Source organism: Geotrypetes seraphini, chromosome 2 (assembly GCF_902459505.1).
Source record: "Geotrypetes seraphini chromosome 2, aGeoSer1.1, whole genome shotgun sequence".
NCBI classification, from domain to species: Eukaryota; Metazoa; Chordata; class Amphibia; order Gymnophiona; family Dermophiidae; genus Geotrypetes; species Geotrypetes seraphini.
The window spans coordinates 76106847-76133899 of record NC_047085.1 but is presented as its reverse complement, the minus strand read 5'-3'; the positions used below and the strand labels follow the sequence as shown (position 1 = coordinate 76133899).

Here is a 27053-nt window from a genome sequence, read left to right as displayed (position 1 = left end):
CATTTGTCAATAAATACATCATTTAAAATTCTATCATTTATGATACTAATAGATAAAAATTTTATCCCATCCATCCCTCCCTTTCAATCTTACATTCAATCAAATATATCACATCAATAAACTTTCCTAATGATCTAGTCATTTAATAAATTCAAATGCCCCCTCCCATCCCTTCTATCTTAAATTGTATTTATAATATAAAAATGGTATCTACTCATTGCAATATTTTGTTAATGGCCACCATACCTCATTAAATTTATTAAAATTCCCTTTTTGCACAGCTATTGTTCTCTCCATTTTGTAAATATGACATATCGAATTCCACCAGAAATTATAATTAAGTCTATTCCAATTTTTCCAAATACTTGTAAGAACATAAGAAATGCCTGCATCGGATCAGACCTGGGGTCCATCCAGTCCGGTGATCCGCACACGCGGAGGCTCAGCCAGGCGTACCCTGGTGCATACATTAGTCACTCGTATCCCTCAATGTGTCCTGCAAGAAGATGTGCGTCAAATTTTTCCTTAAACCCTAGAATGGTAGTTTCCTCCACCATCTCTTTCGGGAGAGAGATCCAGGCATTCACCACTCGCTGTGTGAAGCAGAACTTTCTGACATTTGTCCTGGCCGTGTCCCCTCTCAGCTTCAGGCCATGACCTCTGGTCCGAGTCTGGGTCACATTCGCCAATGTGAATAAAGCTATTTCTTGCACTCCATCCTTTCTCCCTGCTGGTGAGTGAGCTTGCTCCATTTTGTCAATTCCTTTTAGCAATTTAAAAGTCTGTATCAGATCCCCTCTCAGTCTTCTCTTCTTAAGGGTGAATAATCCCAGTCTTCTGAGGCGATCCTTGTAGCTCAAGTTCTCCATACCTTTTACTAGCTTCGTCGCTCGTCTCTGCACCTTCTCCAGCAGTGTTATATCCTTCTTCAGGTATGGAGACCAGTGTTGGACACAGTATTCCAGGTGTGGTCTGACCATTGCTCTATAAAGCGGCATTATGACCTCCCTTGATCTACTCGTGATTCCCTTCTTTATCATGCCTAACATCCTGTTAGCTTTCTTTGACGCCGCTGCGGATTGAGCCGACGGCTTTAGGGTCCTGTCTATCAGTACCCCTAGGTCTTTTTCTTGTTCGCTCTTCCCCAATGTTATACCTAACAGTTTATACTCATGCTCCTTGTTTTTTCTGCCCAGGTGCATCACTTTGCATTTTTCCACATTAAAACTCATCTGCCAATTTTCTGCCCATCTCTCAAGTTGCTTCAAATCTCTCTGAAGTTCCTCGCTGTCTTTTTGTGACCTGATTGTCCGGCATAGCTTTGTGTCATCTGCAAACTTGACAATAACACTGGTCGTTTCTTCTTCCAGGTCATTTACGAAGATATTGAATAAGATAGGCCCAAGAACCGAGCCCTGAGGCACACCGCTAGTTACTTTTTTCCAGTCTGAGTACTTCCCATTTATGCCCACTCTCTATCTTCTGTTTTCCAGCCATTTTCCTATCCATCTTAGTATATCCCCTTCTATTCCATGACTTTGTAGTTTTTTGAGAAGTCTTGCATGAGGTACTTTGTCGAACGCTTTCTGGAAGTCCAAGTATATTACGTGTACCAGTTCTCCGCTATCGACTTGTTTGTTCACTCCCTCGAAAAACTGAAGTAAGTTGGTCAAGCACGACTTTCCTTTCCTGAAGCCATGCTGACTAGCTTTCAGCAGGTCATGGTTATCTAGATGCTGTACTATGCTGTCTTTAATCAAAGCCTCAACCATTTTTCCAGGGACCGATGTGAGACTCACAGGTCTATAGTTTCCCGGTTCTCCCCTTGATCCTTTTTTGAAGATTGGGATGACGTTTGCTATCTTCCAGTCTTCTGGTATCCGTCCGGTTTTAATTGACATGTTAGCGAGGGATTGCAGTAGTTCTCCGATTTCCACCTTTAGTTCCTTTAATACTCTTGGGTGAATTCCATCTGGGCCAGGGGATTTGTCACTTTTTAGTCTGTCAATCTGATAGTATATCTGGTCCAGATCCACCTTCACTGTGGTGAGGCTCTCCTCTATTTCTCCCTTGAAAACTTTCACTGTTTCGGGTATTGAAGTGGCGTCTTCCTTGGTAAAGACAGAAGCAAAGAAGGAATTTAATCTGTCTGCAATCTGTTTGTCTTCTTTGATGTATCCTTTTCTTCCTTGGTCGTCGAGAGGGCCCACTGTCTCCTTTGCAGGTTTCTTCCCTTTAACATATCTAAAAAAGGGTTTGAAGTTTTTGGCCTCTTGGGCTATCTTTTCCTCATAGGCCCTTTTGGCTTCTCTCACCGCCTTGTGGCACTTCTTCTGGTCGTCTTTGTGACTGTTCCAAGTCTCAGTTGTATTCTCGCGTTTCCATTTTTTTAAATGAGTCCTTCTTTTCCCTAACTGCATCCTTCACCTCTTTGGTTAGCCAAGCTAGTTCTCTTTTGGCTTTAGTTTTCCTTCCTTTGGTTATCTGCGGAATGTATAGATTCTGTGCTTCGGTGATAGTATTTTTTAGTAGGGACCATGCTTGCTCTACCGTTTCGATTTCAGCTATCCTTTTTTTGATCCGTTTTCTTACCATGGCTCTCATGTTGTCGTATCTTCCTTTTTTAAAGTTAAAGGTTGTGGTTAGGGTCTTGGTTCGCTTTCCCTTTCCGATGTCGAGTTTAAAGTAGATCATACTGTGATCGCTCATCCCCAGCGGGACCGTGACTTCTACTTCTTTTGTTTGCCCAGTTATGCCATTTAGGACCAAGTCCAAGGTGGCGTTTCCTCTTGTCGGTTCTCCTACCATTTGTTCTAGGAAGCAGTCACCCATCATTTCCAGGAACTTTATTTCTTTGCCGCAGCTTAAGGTTACTATGTTCTCGCTCTCTCCGACATTGAGAGCGAGACCAGAAGGCTTTGAGCATGCGCAAATGCTCAAAGCCAGTCCAGCCCAGCCCAGACCAGAAGAGGGAGGATCTCCGACGCACCGCCCAGCCCAGGCTGCGCCAGAAGAGGGAGGATCTTCGGTCACCGGCACTGGTGCCAAGACGGGGTAAAGTTAGTGTCATTGATGTGCTTGGGGGGGAAGTAGGATCGCGGTGGAGGGGGGGCAACACGAGCGGGGGGGGGTGTGTGCTCGTACAGCGAGGCAAGCTCGGTTTACGAGGCACCAAGTTTGCAAATGTTTTGCTTGTCTTGCAAAACACTCGCAAACCGGTGCACTTGTAAACCAAGGTACCACTGTACCTGCAATAATCCAATGCTTCCAAACGACTTTAAATCCGCCAATTTGAATCTTGGAGTTTAGCCAGATCGTTTGATTTATTGACTTATGAAATGGTATAGGTGTTAAATTACTAACAAAGTGTAATTTTTCCATGTATCTATTAATATTCTATTCTCTTTATATACTCTAGGCATCTTAATACTGAGAACATGACATAAGCGTAAAGGGAACATGAGTTGCCATTCCAACCATAGCCAATCTGGAGTATCTTCGATGAGCTCTGGGAGGACCCAATACATACCCTTGCGTAAAATATAGGCTTGATGATACCTATAAAAATTTGGAAAATTTACCCCACCCTCCGTAATTGTTTTTTGTAAAGATACTAAAGCAATTCTAGACATTTTACCTAGCCAAATAAATTTTGTAAGAATACGATTTAATTTTTTATAAAAAGACCCTTGAAAAAGAACTGGTATCATACTCATTTGATAACAAACTACAGGCAACATCATCATTTTGATTGTTTGAACTCTCCCCCACCAAGAAAAATGTAAAGGATTCCATTGCTCATACATTTCTATAACCTTCTTTAACAAAAATTTTTGATTCTCGTTCATTGTGTCCTCCAGCGTGTTTTTAATCCAAATTCCTAAATATTTTAATCCATCTTCCTTCCATATAAAAAAGAATGATTCAAACAAGCCCTTTGTGCAATGCACATTAAGTGGAAGAATTTCTGATTTATTACAATTAATCTTATATCCTGAAAATTTTCCAAATTTCTCAACCAACTCAAGCAAGCATGGAATGGTAATTTCTGGATTTCTCAAATGAAGCAGTATATCATCTGCATATGCCGAGACTTTATATTCCCGATCTGTATAAGGAATACCCTGTATCCCCTTAGCTTGTTGAATGGCTAATAACAAGGGTTCTAATACAATATCAAAAAGCAAAGGAGATAATGGACAGCCTTGTCTAACCCCCCTCTGCAAGTTAAAACGCTCTGATAAATTATTATTAATATACAATCTTGCAGCAGGGGAGCTATACAATGTTTGAATCATTTGTATAAATCCTGAACCTTTACCAAACCAATCTAATGCCTGATACATGAAGGTCCATTCCACACGATCAAAAGCTTTCTCTGCATCCAAAGATACAGAGAAAGCTGGACCATTCATGGCTTTTGTTAAATTTAACATATGAAAAGCCAATCTGGTATTATAAGATGAATGTCTCTTAGCAACAAATCCAGTTTGGTGTATACCAATAATAAAAGGGAGAGCTTTGGCTAAACGTAAAGCCAATGTCTTAGCAAATGTTTTCCATCTACATTGATTTATGATATAGGCCTGTAGCTTGAAAACAAAGTGGGGTCTTTATTTGGCTTTGGCAAAACTATAGTTACCTATAATGCAACCCTTAGTTAGTTGAAACTGATATAAATTTAATAAATAATAATAATAATAATAATAACTTTATTCTTATATACCGCCAACAATCTTGCGACTTCTAGGCGGTTTACAATGAAGAGAAACTGTACAGACAGCGAATTACAGAGTATAGCATTGAACATCTAGTGATAGTAACAGGAGAGTTACAGGGCTGTGTATTACATGGTTTCACAATGAGTAGCATTATACAGTCGACGATATTCAGAGCATAAGTAGGAGAAGAGAAAGGAGATTGCGCTTTGAGTTACAAAGGTGCAAGGCTGCGAAGGTGAAAAAGATAACATAAGATGTTGATGAGAAGTAAGTTGTTAACTTGGTACATTTGAACGAAGGACGGGCACCAGTGGGAAAAACTGGTAACAATTAAAGATAGAAATTTTGGCAGAAAAGGGTAGACGGACTCCTTGGGATGGGAGGAGGCTCCGATTTTAGGGGAGAAGTCTGGTTAGGTTATAAATTTCTTAAACAATGTGGTTTTTAGTTCTTTCCTAAAGATACTATATGATTCTCTGGCGGCATCAGTGAAGTAGCCTGTCCAAGTTTGCAGTTTACCTGCTTGGAATTTGAATGTTCTATCAAAGAAGGTGCGATAACTACAGCCTATGATATTTGGGTAGGTAAAGAGGTTACGGTTTCTGGTAGGCCTAATAGAGGAGTGGAATTCGAAGTGAGGTAGTAGGTAGCTGGGGGCCAGTCCCCAGATTAGTTTATAGCAGAGGCAGGAGAATTTGAATAGAATTCGTGCTTCAATTGGTAACCAATGAAGGAGTTTGTAGAATGAACTAACATGATCGCTCTTCTTTAGTCCGAATATTAGACGGATGGCCATATTTTGAACTATTCTCAGTTTTCTCACATTTTTTTTAGATATTCCCAAGTAGACAATGTTACAGTAGTCCAGGGTGGATAAAATCAGTGATTGTACCAATATTCTGAAGGATAGCGGGTCGAAGTATTTTTTTATGGTTTTCAGTTTCCAAAAGATGAAGAAGCATTTTTTAGTCACCGAGTTTATGTGCTCGGTCAGGGACAGGTGGGTATCCAGGGTGACTCCCAGTATTTTTATGGTTTTTAGTATTGGGTGATCATGGCCGTTTACATATATTGTAGTTGCGGAGATTTTCTCGTTTGGGCTAGCAAGGAAAAATGAGGTAATCTAATCTAATCTAATCTAATCCTTAGGTTTGTATACCGCATCATCTCCACGTTCGTAGGTAAAAGGGTAATTTGGAATGATTTATAAAACTCAACTGTGAAACCATCATCACCTGGAGCGGATCCAACTCTAAGAGATTTCAACGCTGTTTCTAATTCTTTTAATGATATAGGCTCTTCTAAACTTTTTTTTAATATGTTCAGGAATTTTCAGCCCTTCGATAAGATTTGAAAATTGTATCCTTAAGGCTCAGAAGAATATAGGTCTTTATAAAAATTTAGAAATTGACTTAAAATATTTCCAATTTGAGTAAGTGTATCACCTTTCTCGTCCTTTATTGCAACAATTTTTGTTCTTCTTTTCTTTGCTTTAAGATAATTTGCCAATAATCTTCCTGCCTTATTTGCGTTTCCATAATACAGAGTTTGTTGGGAAAACAAGTCTTTCCTTATCAACTTTGAAGATATTTCATTATATTTACCCTTTGCTTTTAAAAGAGTATGTAGAGTTTTTGCTCCCATTTATCAATTAATTTAGATTCCAGCTGTTTTATTTCTTTTTCCAAATTAGAAAATTGTTTTTTTAGTTGTTTTCTAAGAAATGCCGAATATGAAATAATATTACTCATTGTAGCTTTAAATGCATCCCATGTTTCTAAGGTAATTTCTTCTGAAATGTTAGTTTGAAAAAATTCAATCATTTTTTTAAAATTAATTTTATTAATTTTTAAACCTTCAACAGTGCAGTACAACAAATATAACTTATAATTATACAATAAAGGCACATTCAACTTACATATGTTCATAATCAACCATTTCCCCCCACCCACCTGATTATTCAATAAAACACAAAAACATATATTACCGCAAAAACCTTACTCCATTCAAAATACTGATATATTCCCACCCACCCCACATGTAAATATTTAAAAATCAATTTATAGCAGAAATAACCCCCCCTTTTTCATTCTTCCCTGGATATGTACCAAAATAACAAAAATTGACACATTCAATAATCAATTATAACGAGGTGAACATATGATATCAATGGGCCCCATATCAATTTAGATATATTACCATGCCCCAAATTCTCAGCGTTCATCCTTTCACATCTATAACTAGAGCAAAGACTTGCCCACCAGAACAAAAAATTTAAACGATCACAGTTTTTTCAGTTTCGGGTGATAATCTGGATGGCTATCCCAGTCATTATAAGGAAAAGACGCCCTCTATATTGAAAAGAAGCTGTTTGGAGAGTAAAACCACAGTGAGGATTAAGTGGTTTGTGTGGGGAAATCCTGATCTCTATACAGGGTTTTCTTTTGAAGTTTTGTTTTGCAAATTACCTTGTGTTTTTGCTTAGCCATTTTATTTTTTCTTTACTTGAAACGTTCTGACATTAAATTATCCTTGGGAACTGAAACCTGGCACTTTGTATTGGTTTTTATATATATATTTGCAGTCCCTGCAGGGTGACTCCTTTCTGGGTCACACGCCCGTGCAGTTTTGGCTGTAGCCACTAGGGGCACTGTTGAAACATGCTTAGAAGCTGTGGTGGTGGCTACAACAGGTATGGCTGGCTGCTTTTCTACCAACTAGAAGTCAGCAGTCAGTCCTGAGGTAAGAGGGGAGGATCAAAAATGAAGCTTCCTACATCGCGAGATGGGATACATAACCCTACTTGTTCAGGAATTAAAGTGTGGATTTACAAGAAAGAAGATTAGCAAAGCTAAGAACCTAATTTTTCAATATGTATACCATATAGAAGAATAATATTAGTAAAGTGATGTAATAATAAAATTTAGCAGCAAGACTTATCAGTACATAAGAATTGCCGCTGCTGGGTCAGACCAGTGGTCCATCAAGCCCAGCAGTCTGCTCACGCGGTGGCCCTTAGTTCAAAGACCAGTGCCCTGAGTCTAGCCTTACCTGCATACGTTCTGGTTCAGCAAGAACTTGTTTAACTTTGTCTTGAATCCCTGGAGAGTGCTTTCCCCTATAACAGCCTCCGGAAGAGCGTTCCAGTTTTCTACCACTCTCTGGGTGAAGAAGAACTTCCTTATGTTTGCACGGAATCTGTCCCCTTTTAACTTTAGCAAGTGCCCTCTCGTTCTTTCCACCTTAGAAAGGGTGAACAATCTCTCTTTCTCTACTAAGTCAATTCCTTTCAATATCTTGAATGTTTTGATCATGTCCCCTCTCAGTCTCCTCTTTTCAAGGGAGAAGAGGCCCAGTTTCTCTAGCCTTTCACTGTACGGCAACTCCTCCAGTCCCTTCCAATTAGCCTCTGCTTGGAAAGCAAAGTTTTGTTAGTATGGAAGTGCTGTGGGACAGGGAGTTTCTTAGCAGAAGGCAGTAAGACAGAGCTCCTAGCCTTCAGTTCCCTATTCTGTGAGGAACTTCCTTCCCTCCAGGTTCCTAATTGCTGGTGTGTGTTCTCAGCTGCCTTTGATTTATTCTGCTGTGTACCTTCCACTGGTGCTCTAGCCAGGTTCTCTGCCTGTCAGCTCCACCCCTTTCCATAACCCTTGCTGTGTCAGATTGCCTGACCAGAGGTTTAGCTAGAGAATTAATAGATGATTTATAACAAGGATTATAGTGGCTGGGAACCAGTATTCTGTTCTTCTGTGCTATCCCTTCTCTATTCTGCCTGTCTGATCTTAGCACTGGTAACAGAGTTAATGGGCAGCTTCTTTGGCTTAGGAATAGGCACATTTGCTTTAGTGGCAGGGTTTAAAGCAGGTTTTGAACCCATGACAGGGGCTTCCCTGTCACAAGAGGGAGGAGGAGGAAGGAGTAAGAGATGGGAGGGGAGATGCCAGACCTGGGGTGAAGTGAATGGAAGAGAGAGACCAAACCAAAAAGAGGGGGAGGAAAGCAGAGGAGAAGTGCTGGACTAATGGAGATAGGGAGAGAGAAATGCAAGACCACAAGGGGAAGGGTACAAGAGGGACAGATACTGCTCCAAAGTGGGTGGGCAGGGTGCAGGATGGCAGGAGAGATAGTAGGAGAAAGCCTGTTCCTGGGGAAGGGGATACAGGAGGTAAGGAAGAGAGAAAGAAGAAGCGGGATATGGGGAGAGATAAGATGCTGGGCATGGAGGGAGCATAGGAACAGGGACACAAGAGGGACAGTACTGGAGAGGAAAATAGGAACAGGGACACAGAAGAGAGATGCTGGATGAAAGGGTAGTTGAGAAAAGGAGAGATGGTGGGATCCATTGCTGCAGCTGCGAAGGGATGGAGATGAACAAAAGAAAAGATGCCAAACTTCCTGGGGATGTCCTGGGGAAACAGAAGGGGAGGACAAAGATGGAAGATGGATGGTTAGCACGGAGAAAGAAGAAAGGAGAGCCTGATCAGAAGAAAACCAGACCAACATGGGACCAACATGATTTGAAAAATGACCAGACAACAAAAGGTAGGAAAAATAATTTTATTTTCTGTTTTGCGATTACAATATATCAGATTTGAAATGTGTATCCTTCCAGAGCTGGTATTAGACTGCGAACGTGAGCTAGGATTTAACAGAGAGAGGAAAAGTATTTTTTGTTTGTTTATTTTGTTTACACCACAGGACCAGTGTGGGTAGAAGAGGGCAAAGTGGGTGAAGAGGCTATAAAATAAACCCACCAGGATGTTTGGAAAAAACCACCCAATTGGGCAGGAAAATCGAATCAGAAAATCGATTCAATAGGCTGAATCGAATCTAATTTTTTTTTCCTGAATCACGCAGCACTATCCCCGATGTCAATTCTGATGTTGGAGAGGAAGTTCTGGTCCAGCCAATCGCTGCCTGGCTGGTCCTGAGCTTCCTCTCCGACATCAGAATTGACATCTGGGGGGGGGGGGGAAAGGCTTGTGGGCCATGTGCTTGTACACGCCTGGTCTGGCGTCGGGAAATCAGGGAGAAATTGGTGGCAGTGGCTTGGGGGGGTAGGGAGAGAGAAAGACAGACAGAAAGAAAGAAAAGGGGGCAGGGAAAGAGAAAGAAAGAAAGGGGGGCAGGGAGAGAGAAAAAGAAAGTAAGAGAGGGAGGGGGAAATTCTGGGTTGCATAATATTGCCTTATACTGAAGAGTACAAGTATGACTGTTTATGTTTTGGGGTGGGGATTTGGCTATCTGGTGTATTGGTTGTATTGTTTTGTGCTGTATTTGCCATTTTGAAAATTCAATAAAACTTGTTAAAAGAAAAGAAAGAAAGGGGAGGGGGCAGGGAGAGAGGAAGAAAAAGTTGGACTCATGGAGTGATAGAGAGAGATGTTGGTTGGGGAATGGAATGAGGTCTGGAGGAGAGGAAGCATGCAGGAGGCAGAAAGAAAGAAAGGCAGAAAGAAATATTGGATTTACAGTCAGAAGAAAGTGCAACCAGAGACTCATGAAATCACCAGACAGCAAAGGTAGGAAAAATGATTTTATTTTAAATTTAGTGATCAAAATGTGTACAAATTTATATCTGCTGTCTATATTTTGCACTATGGCCCCCTTTTACTAAACCACAATAGCAGTTTTTAGCGCAGGGAGCCTACATTTGTACGGAATCTATCCCCTTTTAACTTCAGAGAGTGCCCTCTCGTTCTCTCTACCTTTGAGATTTTATCTGATGTATCCTTTTTGACTGATTGTTTTTATTCTGTATTAGACACCAATTGTTTATTCTGTATTTTAAATATTGGCTGTATGTATCCTTTGTTGTGAACCGCTTCAAACTTTTGGTATAGCGGTTATTATTATTACTAAGTCTATTCCATTGATTATCTTAAATGTGTCGATCATGTCTCAGTCTCCTCTCTTCAAGGGAGAATAACACCAATTGTTTATTCTGTATTTTAAATATTGGCTGTATGTATCCTTTGTTGTGAACCGCTTCGAACTTTTGGTATAGCGGTTATTATTATTACTAAGTCTATTCCCTTGATTATCTTGAATGTTTCGATCATGTCTCAACTCAGTCTCCTCTCTTCAAGGGAGAATAGGCCCAGCTTCCCTAATCTCTCACTGTACGGCAACTCCTCCAACCCTTTAACCATTTTAGTTGCTCTTCTCTGGATCCTTTTGAGTAGTACCGTGTCCTTCTTCATGTACGGGACCAGTTTTTTAAAACTTTTCTTTATACGTGCCTACAAAAATTTAAAGTGCTACGTGCTAAAAATTAATGAAAAACCAGCCCAGCACTTATCTTAATGGTTGCCGGTGCCTTTTGTATGTTGCTTTTTGATGGCCCTATGGGACCCGTTTTGCCAAAATAATGGCTTCTTTGGGGGTCTATGTTTTTTCTACAAAATACAAGAATATAAATCAATAGTCTAAATACTATACAGCAATCATACAAATAGTTAATCAGAGAGTATTTACTGCACAGTCCTGCTTCTGTTTAAAAGCAAAAAATGGCACTGCTGATTTTTAGAACGCCGCACATGCGCTCTTTTAACCTTCTCACTTTCACATTAAATATTGTACTGCGTATGCATTGGAAAATACTTTCTTCTTGCTATAGCTTGATTAAAAGAAAGAACACCAATCTATTGTATTAAGCCCTACTGGTTTCAGAGTACCAAGTTTAAAATTCCAACGTGTTTCCCATTGGTGTAACTTTTTTTGTCTATCCCCACCTCGGGAATTTGGGATCTCTTTATCTATGTAAAAGCATACAAGGTCCAAAAATCTATGTTTCATTTGAATACAATGTTCTACTAGGGGAGCGTTCTGTTTACCGCATCTTAAGCTAGATTTATGTTCAGTCATTCTTGTCCAAAAGGGACGTTTGGACATCCCCACATACCACTTATTACATGGACACAATATTATATAAATAATATGGTCAGAAGTGCATGATAGAAAGTGCCTGATGGTGTATTTCTTTCCGTCCACTGGATTGATGAATTTCTTTGTAGACTTTGTAATTTCACAGATCATTTACCACACTTGAAGAATCCACAGGGAAACTTAATGCTATCTTCTCTTTTATCCATACTACACACCGCTGGAGACAAAATATCTTTAAAGTTCTTATTTCGTTCAAAGGCTATTCTTAGGGCAAAATCATTGAACAGTGGGTTTGTCTTCACAATTTTCCAATTTTCTCTGATGATATTAGCTACTGTGTTACCTTGTGTTAAGTATCTTAACACACAGGTCAATGTCTCATCTGTGTAATGCTTTTGTTTCTTTTTACTTTTTTGTAACAACCATTCTCTGTTGTAATATTTAGCACATTTGAAAGCTCGTTTTAAAACCGTGAGCTAACAGTTTCTGTACCAGCGCTTTTGACTGTTGTTTAAATATGCTATTTGTTGAACAGTTTCTCTTAAGGCGTAGGAACTGAGAAAAAGGAAGGTTCTTCTTCAAATTCACTGGATGATCACTTTTAAAATCTAGAAAAGTGTTTCTGTCCCTGGGCTTAATGTGTACATCAAAACTGAAATGATCTAATTCTTGAATGATTATAAGATCTAAAAAAAACAACTTGGAATCAGAAAAAGTCATAGTAAATTTAATATTGGCATCACATCTATTCAGCCAAGTTGCAAATCTTTTCAAATTCTCTATGTCAGTGTTTTTCAACCTTTTTTGGGCAAAGGCACACTTGTTTCATGAAAAAAATCACGAGGCACACCACCATTAGAAAATGTTAAAAAATTTAACTCTCTGCCTATATTGACTATATATAAAGTAATTCTCTTGAATAGGAATCAAATAAACACAAAGAAAGTATTTTATAATTACTTTATTATGAAATAAAAATTATAAAAATTATAAAATACTTTATTCAGTGCGAAACCTGGGCCTGTTTGGCTGAACACAAAGCTGATATTCTGGCTGGAATCGAAGAAAGACACACACGTAGCTCTTCGTCAACAGCTCTCAGTCTCTCTCTGTATTTGGTTTTTATAGCATACAAAAATAGACAAATATACCCTCCATCCTTTTTATTAAACCACAATAGCAGTTTTTAGCGCAGGGAGCTGCGCTGAATGCCCAGCACTGCTCTTGACGCTCATAGGCTCCCTGCGCTAAAAACCACTATTGCGGTTTAGTAAAAGGTGACCATATTGTAAAATATAGACAGCAGATATAAATTCAGAACTGTGCATAGTAAGTGAAGGGAAGTTTTCATCTCTGGGAATTTACCCAGTTAACTATTAAGTTATTTGGGCAAATTCCTTTGAAAACTGTGGTAATACTGCCTCCACTTTGCTAAATTTAAAATAAAATCATTTTTCCTACCTTGTCTGGTGATTTCTGGTTGCACTTTCTTCTTCTGACTGTGCATCCAATCTTTCTTCCCTTCTATCAGCCTGTATGCTTTCTCTCCTCCACACCTTATTCCCTCCCCCAACTTTTTCTTCCTCTCTCCCTGACCTTTCTTTCTTTTTTTCTGTTTCTCTTCTTTCCTTCTGTTTCCCTGCCTGCCCCCTTTCTTTCTTTCTCCCAGCCTCCTGTCCAGCAGTAACTCTCTTCCCTTCCTCCCCTCCCAGCAGCATCTCTCCGTCTCCCTCTCCAGTAGCAGCTGTCCCTTTTTTTTCCTTGCCCAGCAGCTTCCCAGATTCCTTTCCCTCCTCCCCTCCCAGAAGCATCTCTCCGTCTCCTTCTCCCTCTCCAGTAGCAGCTGTCCCTTTTTTTCCTTGCCCAGCAGCTTCCCAGATTCCTTTCCCTCCTCCCCTCCCAGAAGCATCTCTCCTTCTCCCTTTCCAGTAGCAGCTGTCCCTTTTTCCCCCTGCCCAGCAGCTTCCCAGACTGATAGTGGTTTTCTCCCCTCCCAGCAGCTCTTCTTACTTCCCAGCGCAGCGATTCACGAAGGCAGCCTCGGGTCCTTTGTTGTGTCGCGCCACCTCTGAGGAAAGAGGAAGTTGCATCATCAGAGGCAGCCGCGACTCAGCAAAAGCCCCGAGGCTGCCTTCGTGAATCGCTGCGCTGGGAAGTAAAGGAGAGCTGCAGAGAGGGGAGAAAGCCACTGTCGGAGGCTCCCCAAGATCTCTCCGGCCCAGCGCAGACTTCCGATGCTGATCTTGCCGGTCCTGCGTGGACCGGCAGGAAGTTCAAATGAGTCAATCTTGCCGGTCCTGCGCGGACCGGCAAAAATTTCCTGCGGACCGGCGGTTGAAGAACTGTGGATTAGATCGCCAAGACAAAGTGAGTCCTGGGTGATCGACTCACTTTGCCTTGGCGAGCTACTGGCGCCCCTGCCTCGGGCCCCCTGTAAGCTCCGGGCCCGGCGGCCCTGCGGCACACCAGGCAACATCTCGCGGCACACTAGTGTGCCGCGGAACAGCGGTTGAAAAACACTGCTCTATGTTGCCTTCCCACAAAACTAATATATCATCTATATATCGGAACCATTTATAGATGCAAGAAGAAAAAGGGGAATGTTTAATCCATGTGGATTAAGAACATAAGCAATGCCTCTGCTGGGTCAGACCTGAGGTCTATCATGCCCAGCAGTCCGCTCACGTGGTGGCCCAACAGGTCCAGGACCTGTGCAGTAATCCTCTATCTATACCCCTCTATCCCCTTTTCCAGGAAGAAATTGTCCAATCCTTTCTTGAACCCCAGTACTGTACTCTGCCCTATTACGCCCTCTGGAAGCGCATTCCAGGTGTCCACCACACGTTGGGTAAAGAAGAACTTCTTAGCATTTGTTTTGAATCTGTCCCCTTTCAACTTTTCCGAATGCCCTCTTGTTCTTTTATTTTTCGAAAGTTTGAAGAATCTGTCCCTCTTTACTCTCTCTATGCCCTTCATGATCTTGTAAGTCTCTCTCATATCCCCTCTAAGTCTCTCCTCTTCTCCAGGGAAAAGAGTCCCAGTTTTCCCAATCTCTCAGCGCATGAAAGGTTTTCCATACCTTTTATCAGACGTGTCACTCTACTCTGAACCCTCTCGAGTATCGCCATATCCTTCGTAAGGTACGGCGACCAATATTGGACACAGTACTCCAGATGCGGATGCACCATCGCCCGATACAACGAAAGGATAACTTCTTTCATTCTGGTTGTAATTCCCTTCTTGATTATGCCTAGTATTCTGTTTGCCTTCTTAGCGGCCGCTGCGCACTTCATTGTAATGTCCACCATTATCCCCAAGTCCCTTTCTTGGGTATTCTCATTCATCCCTCCCATCGTATAGTTGTACCTCAGGTTTCTGTTTCCCACGTGTAATACTTTATATTTCTCAACGTGAACTTCATCTGCCATCTCGTCGCCCATTCCCCTAGTTTGTTCAAGTCTCTTTGCAATTCTTCGCAGTCCTCTTTAGTCCGAGCTCCACTAAATAGTTTGATGTCGTCTGCAAATTTTATTATTTCACACTTCGTCCCTGTTCCTAGATCATTTATGAATATATTAAATAGCAGCGGCCCGAGCACCGAGCCCTGCGGGACCCCATTCGTGACCCTCCTCCAGTCCAGTGACCTTCCTCCAGTCCATTCCATGTATAAGTTTGCAGTGGAAGGTGCAAAATCTGCCCCCATCCTTAAATCCCCAACACTCCTGAACCTCAACACCTCCCCTCGACACCCCCGAACCTCAACACCCCTCGACACTCCCCAAACTTCAACATCCCCCGACACCACTAAGCCCACCCTGACACCCCCCCACCCCGTACCTTTTTGAAGAAAGGCCAGTTGGAGGGATGCCTTCTCCCTCTGGCTGGCAGGCCTGCCTCTTCAAAATGGCAGGCCTGGTATATCCTTCCTGGTAATGCTTTCCTGGTATATCCTGGTATATCCTTCCTGGTAATGCCTTCCTGGTATATCCTAGGATGCACAGGGGAAGGGTCTAAGGCCCTGATTCACTTAGATGCCTAAGGCCCCTCCCATAGGTGGTGGAGGATTGTGTCGGGGTGGGCTTAGGGGTGTCAGGGAGGTTGTTGAGGTTCAGAGGTTTTTTGAGGTGTTAAGGTTCGCAGGGTTTCAGTGGCTGGGGCTGTCAGGGATTTGGGGAGGATGTCATCAGGAGGGAATGGACATCCCTCCTGCCAGTCTTCATTTAGGGGGGTTTGGAGGATTGAAGGGGCCAATGGCAGGAGGGAGTGGGCATCCCTTCTGTCTGTCTTCATTTGGAGGGAGGGTCAGGGGTCAACAGCAGGAGGGAGTGGGCATCCTGCAGGACTACAATTGAAGGGGGTGTTGGGGGGGTTTGAGAGAGTCAGCTGTAGGAGAGTGTGGGCATAATCCTGATGATTTTGGGGATATGTGTTGGAGGTCCTCTGCTGCAGCTAACAACTGATTGTGGCAGAGGTATTTCCCCTGATCAGCTGAGCTGGCAGGACTCTCCAAAGTGCGGCTTTGAGAAGTCCTGCCTGCTCAGCTGATCGGGGATTACCTTGCCGAGATCAGCTGATGGCAAGGGATCCTTCAGCAAAGATAGGTGATCGGCTAAGGCACGATTCTCTAACTGATGCCTGTGACATGGGAGCCAGTTAGAGAATCGGGGGAGGCATGGGGTTAGGCACGATTCTGTTTAGGATGCCGGTACATGATTCTCAACCACTTCTTAGACGGCTACTGAGACCGTTGTCCTATACAGAATCAGCCTCATGCTGTGTGCATCTAGTAGCAGTATAGAAATGATTAGTAGTTGTATGTGGAGCTGTGGGACTCAGGCATGGGAAAGCACTCCACCCCTCCGCACCGCTGCTAGTCGCTGAGCCAGATAAAAGGCTCAGCACCTAACGGCGCGCAGCTGTTTGGCACGCCATTTAAGGTGCACATCAAAGGCGCCTTAGCGAGTGCCTTTGCGAAGCGACCAAAAAGTGACCAAACCAATACGCTCTCTAAGCCACCAACCTACTATCCAACACTATCCTAAGCCTACTATCCAACACTACCCATCTACAACGACACAGAACACAGACCAACAGCACGCAACAAGCCAAGAAGAAAAGATCTTCCTCACTACTCCCTACAACTTCAATATCCACCACACTTAGCACCACTAGGAGAACTAAACCACGAAAGCATCTACAAGCTATCCTACTGATTACCCTGCTCCTGACCAACTGGAAGGCAACTGCAAACAACATCTCCCCAATACCAACTATAACAAATTCAAAGGGAATTACCCAACCAACCAGGCGACTCACAATAGACAGAAACTCAAACTATCAGACATACACTTTCCAACCCACCTCACAAACAACAAGAAGAAGACCGACAAACCCTCACAAGACCAAAACACAACCCCACTAAAGATCACTCATCTACCCAAAAACAATTCACAACAGTCCAACAGACTACACCACTCCCACATGTGCATACGTGAACATCAGAGTAGAGAATGACACGGTGTCAAAATTCATCACCGTTCCCGTCCCCGCGGATAACCGCGGTAAACAATCTTCATGTCATTCTTTAAGGAGAGAGGGAAGAATCAGAGTATGAATGGCCACAACCACTGACCCTCAATCTTTGCTTTGAAGAATGCTGGTGTAGAAGGACTGATGCTGAAATAGACACTAAAAAATGAAATGGGATTATTTCCCGCGGTTATCCGCAGGGACGGGAACGGTGATGAATTTTGTCACCGTGTCATTCTCTACATCAGAGCCATAGGCCCCAAGACAGAATACATAAAAAACTGGATAGTAGAAGAAAACCTTGATTGCCTTTTCCTCACAGAGACCTGGCTTACCTCTGATTCAGCCCCCAGAATAACAGAAGTCTGCCTAAAGAGTCATAAAATAACAATGGTCTGCAGAGAAAATAAAAGAGAAGGAGGAATTGCCATTATAGCCAGAAACACTATAAACCTAAAAATACAGGACAAAACAGCCACCCCATAATGGATCTACTAGCCTGTCAAATTTCAAGCAAATCACTCAAAGGAACATTAACATGCATACTCTGCTACATAACTCCAGGAAACTGGAACACAGCAATACCAAAATTTGAAGATTATATATACCGAAACTCACTAACAACAACCTACAACTTAATCCTAGGAGACCTCAACCTCCACCTAGAAAACCAATCCTGCAAACAAGTAGAAACCTTACTTTCATACCTTGAGGCCTTAACATACAAAATATTAGACCTTCAAGCCGCACATGAAAAAGGACACCAACTCGACATAGCAGCCTACATGACCCAACAACCCACACAACCAGAAATTCAAACCTCAACGGAAGCTGGTACCGTTCACTCTGGTCAGATCACTATACTTATTCCTTCGAAAAATCAACTGGACCATTAACAAAAGCACACCAATAACTCAAAAAATAACCTACAATTCACGTAAATACATCGAACCCACCATATTCTGGACAAAAGCAGAAACCAGAATCCAAGACTGCAAACCCAAAGATTTAATTTCACAATGGAGCCATCTAAGTACAGCAACCCTAGATGAACTAGCCCCAGAACAACCCAAAACCAGAATCCATAGAAAATCAGACAAATGGTTCGACAACGAACTACTCCTACTCAAAAGGCAATGCAGACAACTAGAAAGAAAATGGTGAAAAAAATAGCCAAGAACCTACAAAAACAGCATGGAGACTACTGAACCAAAAATACAAACAAAAACTGAAAGAAAAAAGAAAGACATACTATACAAAGCAAATAGGAAAAGGATCCCAAGACACAAAAAAGCAATTCACAGATACCACACCCTATCAGACCAATAGCAACCCCCCCCCTCCCTCAGCCACTCTCTTAGCCGCATTTTTCAAAAACAAGATCGCAACTATCAGAGCCACGTTCAATGGAACACCCACGCACCTAGAAGAGATCTCAAATCCCCCCACAGAGAAGGAATCATTAGCAGCAGAACATGGTCACACTTCTCACCTATACAATGGTCAGACTTCAACAAACTGTATAATAAATACAGCCACGCAGCCTGTGACCTTAACCACTGCCCCCATACCTATTGAAAATTTCAAGTACACTTTTCCGCACCCAGCTCCTACAATGGATACAAACTCCGATCCTAAAAGACCCCAAAGAACCAACGGATCAGTCATCCAATTACAGACCCATAGCCTCAATCCCACTCTATGCCAAGCTAATGGAAGGCCTTGTATGTCACATACACTCCTCAGCGCAGAGCTATTCGTGTGACAAACACCGGGATTCTGGCGTGTCCCCTCTAACCAGGGGTACCTTCAGGACTTTTCAGTTGGCCCTAGGCAACTGCCTAGGCCTGGGAGAGACAAGGTAAGTAAGGGTTTCAAAATACCACTAGTCAAACCAAGTTCTTCAAGTAAGAATAGGATGTTTATTCTGACCCAGTGGTCAAAAAGATGCAACATAAAATGAAATCACTTTTTGCATTTCATTCCAAAATAAAGTCAATTGCAAAAATAAAGATATAACAAAACAGCAATCTCATGTAGTTGGTTTTTCCTGAGATCTTGTACTCTGATTCAGAATTGCTTTATACTGGTGTTCACACACAATTCAAATTTTCTCCCAGCACTAATTGTTAGAGGCATACAACAGAAGATTTCAGCAGTCATGTAAAGTTTAGAACAAACTCTTGCTATAAATAATATTGGATACCTCCTTAGGCAATAAGCACAGCCTTGCAAACAGCTCAGCTTTTCTTCAGCTACCTCGTGAAGGCAAAAACAAACAGCTGAGGGAGATAAGCTAATTAGCTTCTCAGGAACGGGAGCCACAGCAGGATTTCCAAAGTTCAAACATAAACTTAAATATTCCACCTTTAGTTTCTAGTTCTCAAACTTGGCTTTAAGTAAATCCAATAGTTAGAATTCAGGTAAGTATAATCCTTAAATCAAAAATCATCATAAAGCCCAACCACATAGCACATTCTTCAGGCTTGTCTTGCACAGAAGGAAAGCACAAGAAAAAGAGAAAAAAAAAACACAAAACACTAATTGTTTCCCAGTTACTCACTTCCTTCATTCAATGTCCGTACATTCTGTCTGGCTCTCTAACATAGGACCAGCAACTTGTACCTCCATGCTTTCCACACAATCCGGAATCTGGAAGTTTGAGGTGGGGAGGCTTTCTTCCACCTCCTGCATGGGCCAATCTGGAACAGTTGGCTCTGCTGCTTGGCTCCACGGCTCCTCACCTGCCTTGGGCTGTGGGAGTGACTCACCCTGGTCACTCGCTCCTCCTCCTGCTGCTTGTCTCAGCCTGCTTTTAAACAGCTCAGAGCCAATCCCCTTCAGCCTGTAGAGAGGGATGGGCTTTGGTTCTAAGGCAGCCTTTCCCTGCCTGGGTTTTCTAGGTGCAGCTAGTTTCTCTGTGGCTTTTCTAGCTACATTATAGACTGGAGGCTGCTGTTGCCAGTCTGCCTGCCTCTGCTCCGGATCACTATTGCTCTTATCATAGGGGCAAGGGAGGTCAGCCTCAAGTTGACCGCCAGAATCAATCTGGTCAGCTCTTCTGCACCGGATCCTATTAGGGGCAAAACTAGTGCTGGTGCTGTGTTTGTAACAGTAGCTAAAACCCTAACCTTATACCTAGAAAACCACAACTTACTCCACCCCACCCAGTCTGGTTTCAGAACCAACTACAGCACTGAGACCCTAATAGGAACCCTCATAGACACCGCTAGACAACACCTCAGCACAGGCAAGAAAATGCTGATCATACAACTAGACCTCTCTGCAGCTTTTGACCTGGTGGACCATGACATCCTTCTACAAACTCTAGACTCAATAGGAATCTCAGGCAAAGTGCTATCATGGTTTAAAGGCTTCCTACAATCCAAAACTTACAGAGTTAAAACAAACAAAGAAAAATCAGAACCATGGTTCAACCTCTGCAGAGTACCCCAAGGTTCACCTCTATCACCCACACTCTTCAATCTATACATCACTTCCCTCAGCTCCTGCCTAGACAAATAAGGCCTAACCTCCTACAGCTATGCGGACGACATCACCATTCTCCTCCCCTTCGACCAACCAGCAGCCCCATGATAGGCACAATACACAGAACACTTGAAACAGTAACAACATGGATGACAGAACACAAACTAAAACTTAACCCCAACAAAACAAACTTCATCCTACTCAAAAACAGCAAAACCCCAACCTTAACAAACCTAGTAATAAACTTGATCTCAAACCCCATACATCCTACACTAAAACTCTTTGGAGTACTGATTGACAGAGGCTGTACCATGCAACCACAAATCAACAAAGTAATAAAAACATCATTCGCAACTATGAGAAACCTAAGTCAAGTTTGAAAATTTTTCGACAAAAACAATTCCAACTCTTGGTACAATCTCTTATCCTAGGCCTAATAGACTACTGCAATATACTATATCTCCCTTGCCCAGCAACCACGATAAAACAACTACAAACAATACAAAACACAGCCCTAAGACTCATCTACTCGCTGAAAAAATACGACCACATCACAGAGGCTTACCATGACTCACAAGGTAATGGCAGAATAGAAATCACTAATGTAATGTAATATAATGTATATTTTGCATTTTCTTTAACCTGATAAAATGAACAGGATGACAAGATTGGCTGGCTGTATGGTGATATTGCTGTTTAGTGTAATGAGATACTTTGGAGACTGAATTTTTTGTTTTTAAAAATAAAATGAAGGATTAATAACCTAAACTTTTTTATTCCATTCAGGAACTTCTAAATAATTTATTACTGTAAATTTTATTTATTTTTGTTTGAAAAATATGGTAGAAGCAATTTTAAATTTTAATCATTTGGATTCTTTTCTGAATGTCCTATGTTATTTAGGTGTGTCAGGTGTGGACAGACCTTTATCAATACAAGCAGGTCATGTGATTGCAATCAACCAAATATTCTGGTAAAGTATTACAGCGATACCAATTGTAAGATTTTTTAAAATTTAAATTTGTAACAACAAAAACTTGAAACAAAATTTTTGTTTTACAGACTGGAGGTTTATGTTTCAGCATTGTACAAAATTTTCCTTCAAGAGTAGTAACCACTATACGTTTTGGACAGCTGGTAAGTAAAATGTTTTCACCCTTTGTTTATACAAGATTTATCTAAGATTTCTCATTTTTGTTACTAAGTAGGGTTGTAATGATACAATTGCGTTCATAATCGAAACAGAAATACATCGAAATATCGGCCTAAATCGGCATTTGAACGATCAGTAACACAAGTTGTCCAAGTGCTGTTAATTGAACCGGGTTTTAGACATATCTAAAAACAACTTAAGCCTTCACAGTGCTGCAGTACACCCAGAGCTAAACGGGGCATTTTAGGAGGAGTGTCGAGGGCGAGATTTGGGTGGGACGTGGGCCGTCCTAGACTTAGAGGTCATAAGAACATAAGCAATGCTTCTGCTGGGTCAGACCTGAGGTCCATCATGCCCAGCAGTCTGCTCACGCGGCGGTCCAACAGGTCCAGGACCTGTGCAGTAATCCTCTATCTATACCCCTCTATCCCCTTTTCCAGCAGGAAATTGTCCAATCCTTTCTTGAACCCCGGTACCGTACTCTGCCCTATTACGCTCTCTGGAAGCGCATTCCAGGTGTCCACCACACGTTGGGTAAAGAAGAACTTCCTAGCATTTGTTTTGAATCTGTCCCCTTTCAACTTTTTTGAATGCCCTCTTGTTCTTTTATTATTCAAAAGTTTGAAGAATCTGTCCCTCTTTACTCTCTCTATGCCCTTCATGATCTTGTAAGTCTCTATCATATCCCCTCTAAGTCTCCTCTTCTCCAGGGAAAAGTGACCCAGTTTCTCCAATATCTCAGCGTATGAAAGGTTTTCCATCCCCTTTATCAGACGCGCCGCTCTCCTCTGAATCCTCTCGAGTAATGCCATGTCCTTCTTAAGGTACGGCGAACAATACTGGACGCAGTACTCCAGATGCGGACGCACCATCGCCCGATACAATGGCAGGATAACTTATTTCGTTCTGGTTGTAATACCCTTCTTGATTATGCCTAGCATTCTGTTTGCCTTCTTAGCAGCTGCTTCACACTGTGCTGTTGGCTTCATTGTCATGTCCACCATTACCCCCAAGTCCCTTTCTTGGGTACTCTCATTTAATAACATCCCTCCCATCGTATAGTTGTATCTCGGGTTTCTGTTTCCCACATGTAATACTTTACATTTCTCAACGTTGAACTTCATCTGCCATCTCGTCGCCCATTCCCCTAGTTTGTTCAAGTCCCTTTGCAATTCTTCGCAGACCTCTTTAGTCCAAGCTCCACTAAATAGTTTGGTGTCGTCTGCAAATTTTATTATCTCACACTTTGTCCCTGTTTCTAGATCATTTAAGAATATATTAAATAGCAGCAGCCCGAGCACCGAGCCCTGCGGGACCCCACTCATGACTCTCCTCCAGTCCAAGTAGTGGCCTTCATTCCTATCCTCTGTTTTCTACCTGCCAACCATTCATCTATGTACGTCTCCTTCCACCCCATGGTTCTGAGGAGTAGTGGTTCGTGGCCAGTAGAGGGTGATGTTTATGGGACAGTAATGGAATGGATATCAGAACATGATAGTGCAGTATTTTGTGGAGTTTTTCTACAAAAGTGCCTGTTTTTCGTATGATTCTGGATAACTCTAGTTATATACAAGCATATGTGTCAGTTAAGGCCACGCCCAAATAGAAGCGTACGAAAAAGGTGAATATAAATATGAATATGGATGCAGTCAAAGCCAGAAAAACACACTACAGATTAATATAAGGGAAAGCATAATAATATTCTTTTTATGTACTTTGCTATTAGGCTAGATCATGAAGGAAATCAAGAGATATAAGGACTCCATTTTGGTCTCTGTTTTGCTATATTTTCTGTGCTTTGGAATCCATTTTGTGTCAGTGACCTTCTGTCTGCTTTGTTTTCTCTGCTTTTTCTTTGTGCAAAGTTTTCCCGCTCCTAGCATCGTGGTGTTAATTGATACCAGATGTGCCTTAGGCTAGCTAGGAAGAAATATCCCAAACTAAGATATAACAGGTATTAAATATGAATGAATCAAGTTATGAATGAATGAAAGGGGGCCCCTGGAATGATTGTGTGACTGTATTGAACAAAAGAATGGGTTTTGAAAAAACATATTATATATATTTGCAACCTAAAGAAATCCTAAAACAACATCTGGAAATAATTAACAGTCTCTAACATAGAAAGGGGGAAAACCAGCCCCTCCTTCTCTTCTAGTAAGGCTTCTGTGTGAAACTGTCAGCTCAGAGAGCCCTCTTTTCCTTTAACAATGACAGGCAAGCTGAGAACATTTCAGCACGTTTGCAGATTTCTCTTAATTGGAAATGTTATAAAATGTTAATGTATATTCAGAAATGAATGTAAACAGATCAAAAGTGATTTCTGAAACTTTTTTCTTTGTCTAACTTTTAAACACCTCCTTTGTTGATTTTTATTGGCTGTCAAACTGATGATGTCACACTGAGCCAAAAGTATATAATGGAGTGTCTCAAAACATTGAACTGAGCTCGTTATCAGAAGGCCAGCATTTTGGCAACTATAACGATCTCCCACTAGCGCAACTGTTAATGCAAGTAATTATGCTTTATTCTTTTGAGTCTCATAATGGAAAAATATAAACAATAACTCAATAAATCATAATTATAATTATTATAACCTTGCGCTGGTGTCATTTGCATGTTTTTTGTTATTTTTCACACCTTGAGCTTGATAAGTGCGCGGCGTCCAATTTCCCATGCTCATTCTTCAGTTTCCGGAGTAGGCATTCATGGGGCACCTTGTCAAAAGCTTTTTGGAAATCTAGATATATGATGTCTATGGGGTCTCTTTTGTCCATCCGTTTGTTAATTTCTTCGAAGAAGTGCAATAAGTTTGTTAGGCACGATCTCCCCTTGCAGAAACTATGTTGGCTGGTTATCAGAAGTTCGTTTCTTTCAAAATGTTCATTGATGTTTTCTTTTATCAGTGCTTTCGCCATTTTCCCTGTAGTTTCCCGGGTCACCTCTTGATCCCTTTTTAAAGATGGGCATAACGTTGGCTATCTTCTAGTCCTCCGGGATCATGCCTGTTTTCAGGGATAGATTGCAAATTTGCTGCAGTAGTTCCGCTGTCTCCTCCTTTAATTCCTTCAGAACCCTTGGATGGATTCCATCCAGACCCGGGGATTTGTCAGTTTTTAGTTTTTCTATCTGCCTGCGTACATCTTCAAGGCTCATTTCCATGGATGTTAATTTTTCTGCTTGATTTCCATTGAAGAATTGCTCAGGTTCCGGTATGTTGGATGTGTCTTCATTTGTAAATACAGACGAAAAGAACATGTTAAGGCTTTCTGCCACTTCTTTCTCCTCCTTCACCACTCCCTTCCTGTCTCCGTCGTGCAGCGGTCCCACCTCCTCCCTAGCCAGTTGCTTCCCTTTAACATATCTAAAGAATGGTTTGAAATTTCGTGCTTCCCTGGCTAGCCTCTCTTCATACTCTCTTTTGGCTTTTCGAACCACTCGGTGACATTCGTTTTGATACTTCCTGTGTTTTTTCCAGTTCCCCTCAGTTTTGTCCTTTTTCCATTTCCTGAATGAGTTTTTCTTATTGCCTATCGCTTCCTTCACTATTTTAGTTATCCACACTGGGTCTTTTGTTCGACTCTTTTTGCACCCCTTTCTGAATCTGGGGATATACAGATTATGCGCCTCGCTCACCGTGTTCTTGAGAAAAGACCATGTTCTACCATTTGCCATTTTTTGGAAGTGTTCCTAAGTTTCTTCCTTACCATTTCTCTCATTGCTTCGTAGTTTCCTTTCCTGAAGTTGAAAGTTGTCGCTATGGTTCTTTTTCCTTTCGGTATTCCTACATCAACCTTGAACTTGATCATGTTATGATCGCTGTTTCCCAACGGTCCCACTACTTCTACTTCCTTTGCAGGTCCCCTTAACCCATTTAGGATTAGATCCAGAGTGGCATTTCCTCTCGTTGGTTCTCTAACAAGCTGCTCCATGAAACAATCTTGTATAGCCTCCAGGAATTCTGTCTCCCTAGCGCATTTTGAGCTTCCAAGACTCCAGTCTATCCCGGGGTAGTTGAAGTCTCCCATAATAACCGTGTTACTGCTTTTGCATTCTCGCTTTATCTCGGCTTCCATTTCTTCATCGATATCTCCGGTTTGCCCGGGTGGATGATAGTATAGGCCCATCTTTATTTCAGGCCCTTTCCTTCCCGGTATTTTAACCCATAGCGATTCCAGCTTGTTGGTCGTCTCTGCTGTGTCCATTTTTGTCGATTGTATGCTTTCTTTTATGTATAGGGCTATTCCACCTCCTTTCTGTCCTGACCTGTCCTGGCGATAGAGCTTATACCCCGGAAGTGCTGTATCCCATTTGTTTTCTTCATTCCACCACGTTTCAGAGACTCCAATGATGTCTATGTCCTCTGCATTGGCCATGGCTTCTAATTCCCCCATTTTGTTTCTTAGGCTCCTTGCATTAGTATATATGCAATTTAGATCCTGGTATTTTCTTGTCTTCATTTCCTTTCCCAGTGCTTCGGTCTTTAGTTTCTTCTCTTTTGTTACATTCCTTCTAACCTCCTCTTCTGGGTTAGTCGACTCCTGTAATTTGTCCATTGATTCTTCCCAGCCTTTTTTCCCCTCGGTATCTTCACGGGATACCTTCTTCCGAATTGTCGATGCTTGGTCGACTGTCGGCTTTCCCCTTCTTCTTAGTTTAAAGCCTGTTCTATTCCTCTCCTGACGTTGTTTGCTAGAAGTCTTGTTCCCTCCGCGCTCAGATGCAGTCCATCTCTCCTGTAGAGCTTGCTCTTGCCCCAGAACGTTGTCCAGTTCCTCACGAAGTGGAACCCTTCTTCCTCACACCATCTCCTCATCCAAGCATTTATTGATTGTAGTTCCTCCTGCCTTTTCACATCTGCCCTTGGTACTGGTTGGATCTCTGAGAACGCTATCTTCTGATAGCTTCCTTCCCAGCTTCTTCAGCTTCCTTCCCAGAATCTTGAACTGTTCTATCAGCGTACTTCTTCTGTAGTCTCTCCTGCTGACATCGTTCGTCCCGATGTGGATCATTACTGTGGTCTCTTCCATCTCCGCTCCTTCCAGGATTTTTCCAATTTTGTCTACGATGGTTCTCGCTCCTGGGAGGCAGGTCACCAGTCGATCTTCTCTCCCTCCTGCTATGTGGCTGTGCATATGCCTCAGGATTGAGTCTCCCACTAGGATCGCTGACTTTCCCTTCTTTAGGTTTCGTTTCGGTCTCAGGTCAATGTCCTTGGTGTGCTTCGCTGCTTCCTCTCCTGGGCATCGACTAGCCATTTTTTCCCCCTCATG

General features: G+C 42.0%; 1 protein-coding gene across 1 annotated transcript in view; it reads left to right on the top strand.

Moving 5' to 3' along the window:
• The window catches only part of TMEM67 (transmembrane protein 67), a 959807-nt gene that overhangs the window by 245000 nt on the left and 687754 nt on the right, over positions 1–27053 (top strand). The window contains exons 10-11 of the mRNA XM_033932787.1: positions 21494–21600; positions 21690–21764. Of these exons, the coding sequence (XP_033788678.1) occupies positions 21494–21600; positions 21690–21764 (182 nt within the window). The remainder of the gene's footprint in view (positions 1–21493; positions 21601–21689; positions 21765–27053) is intronic.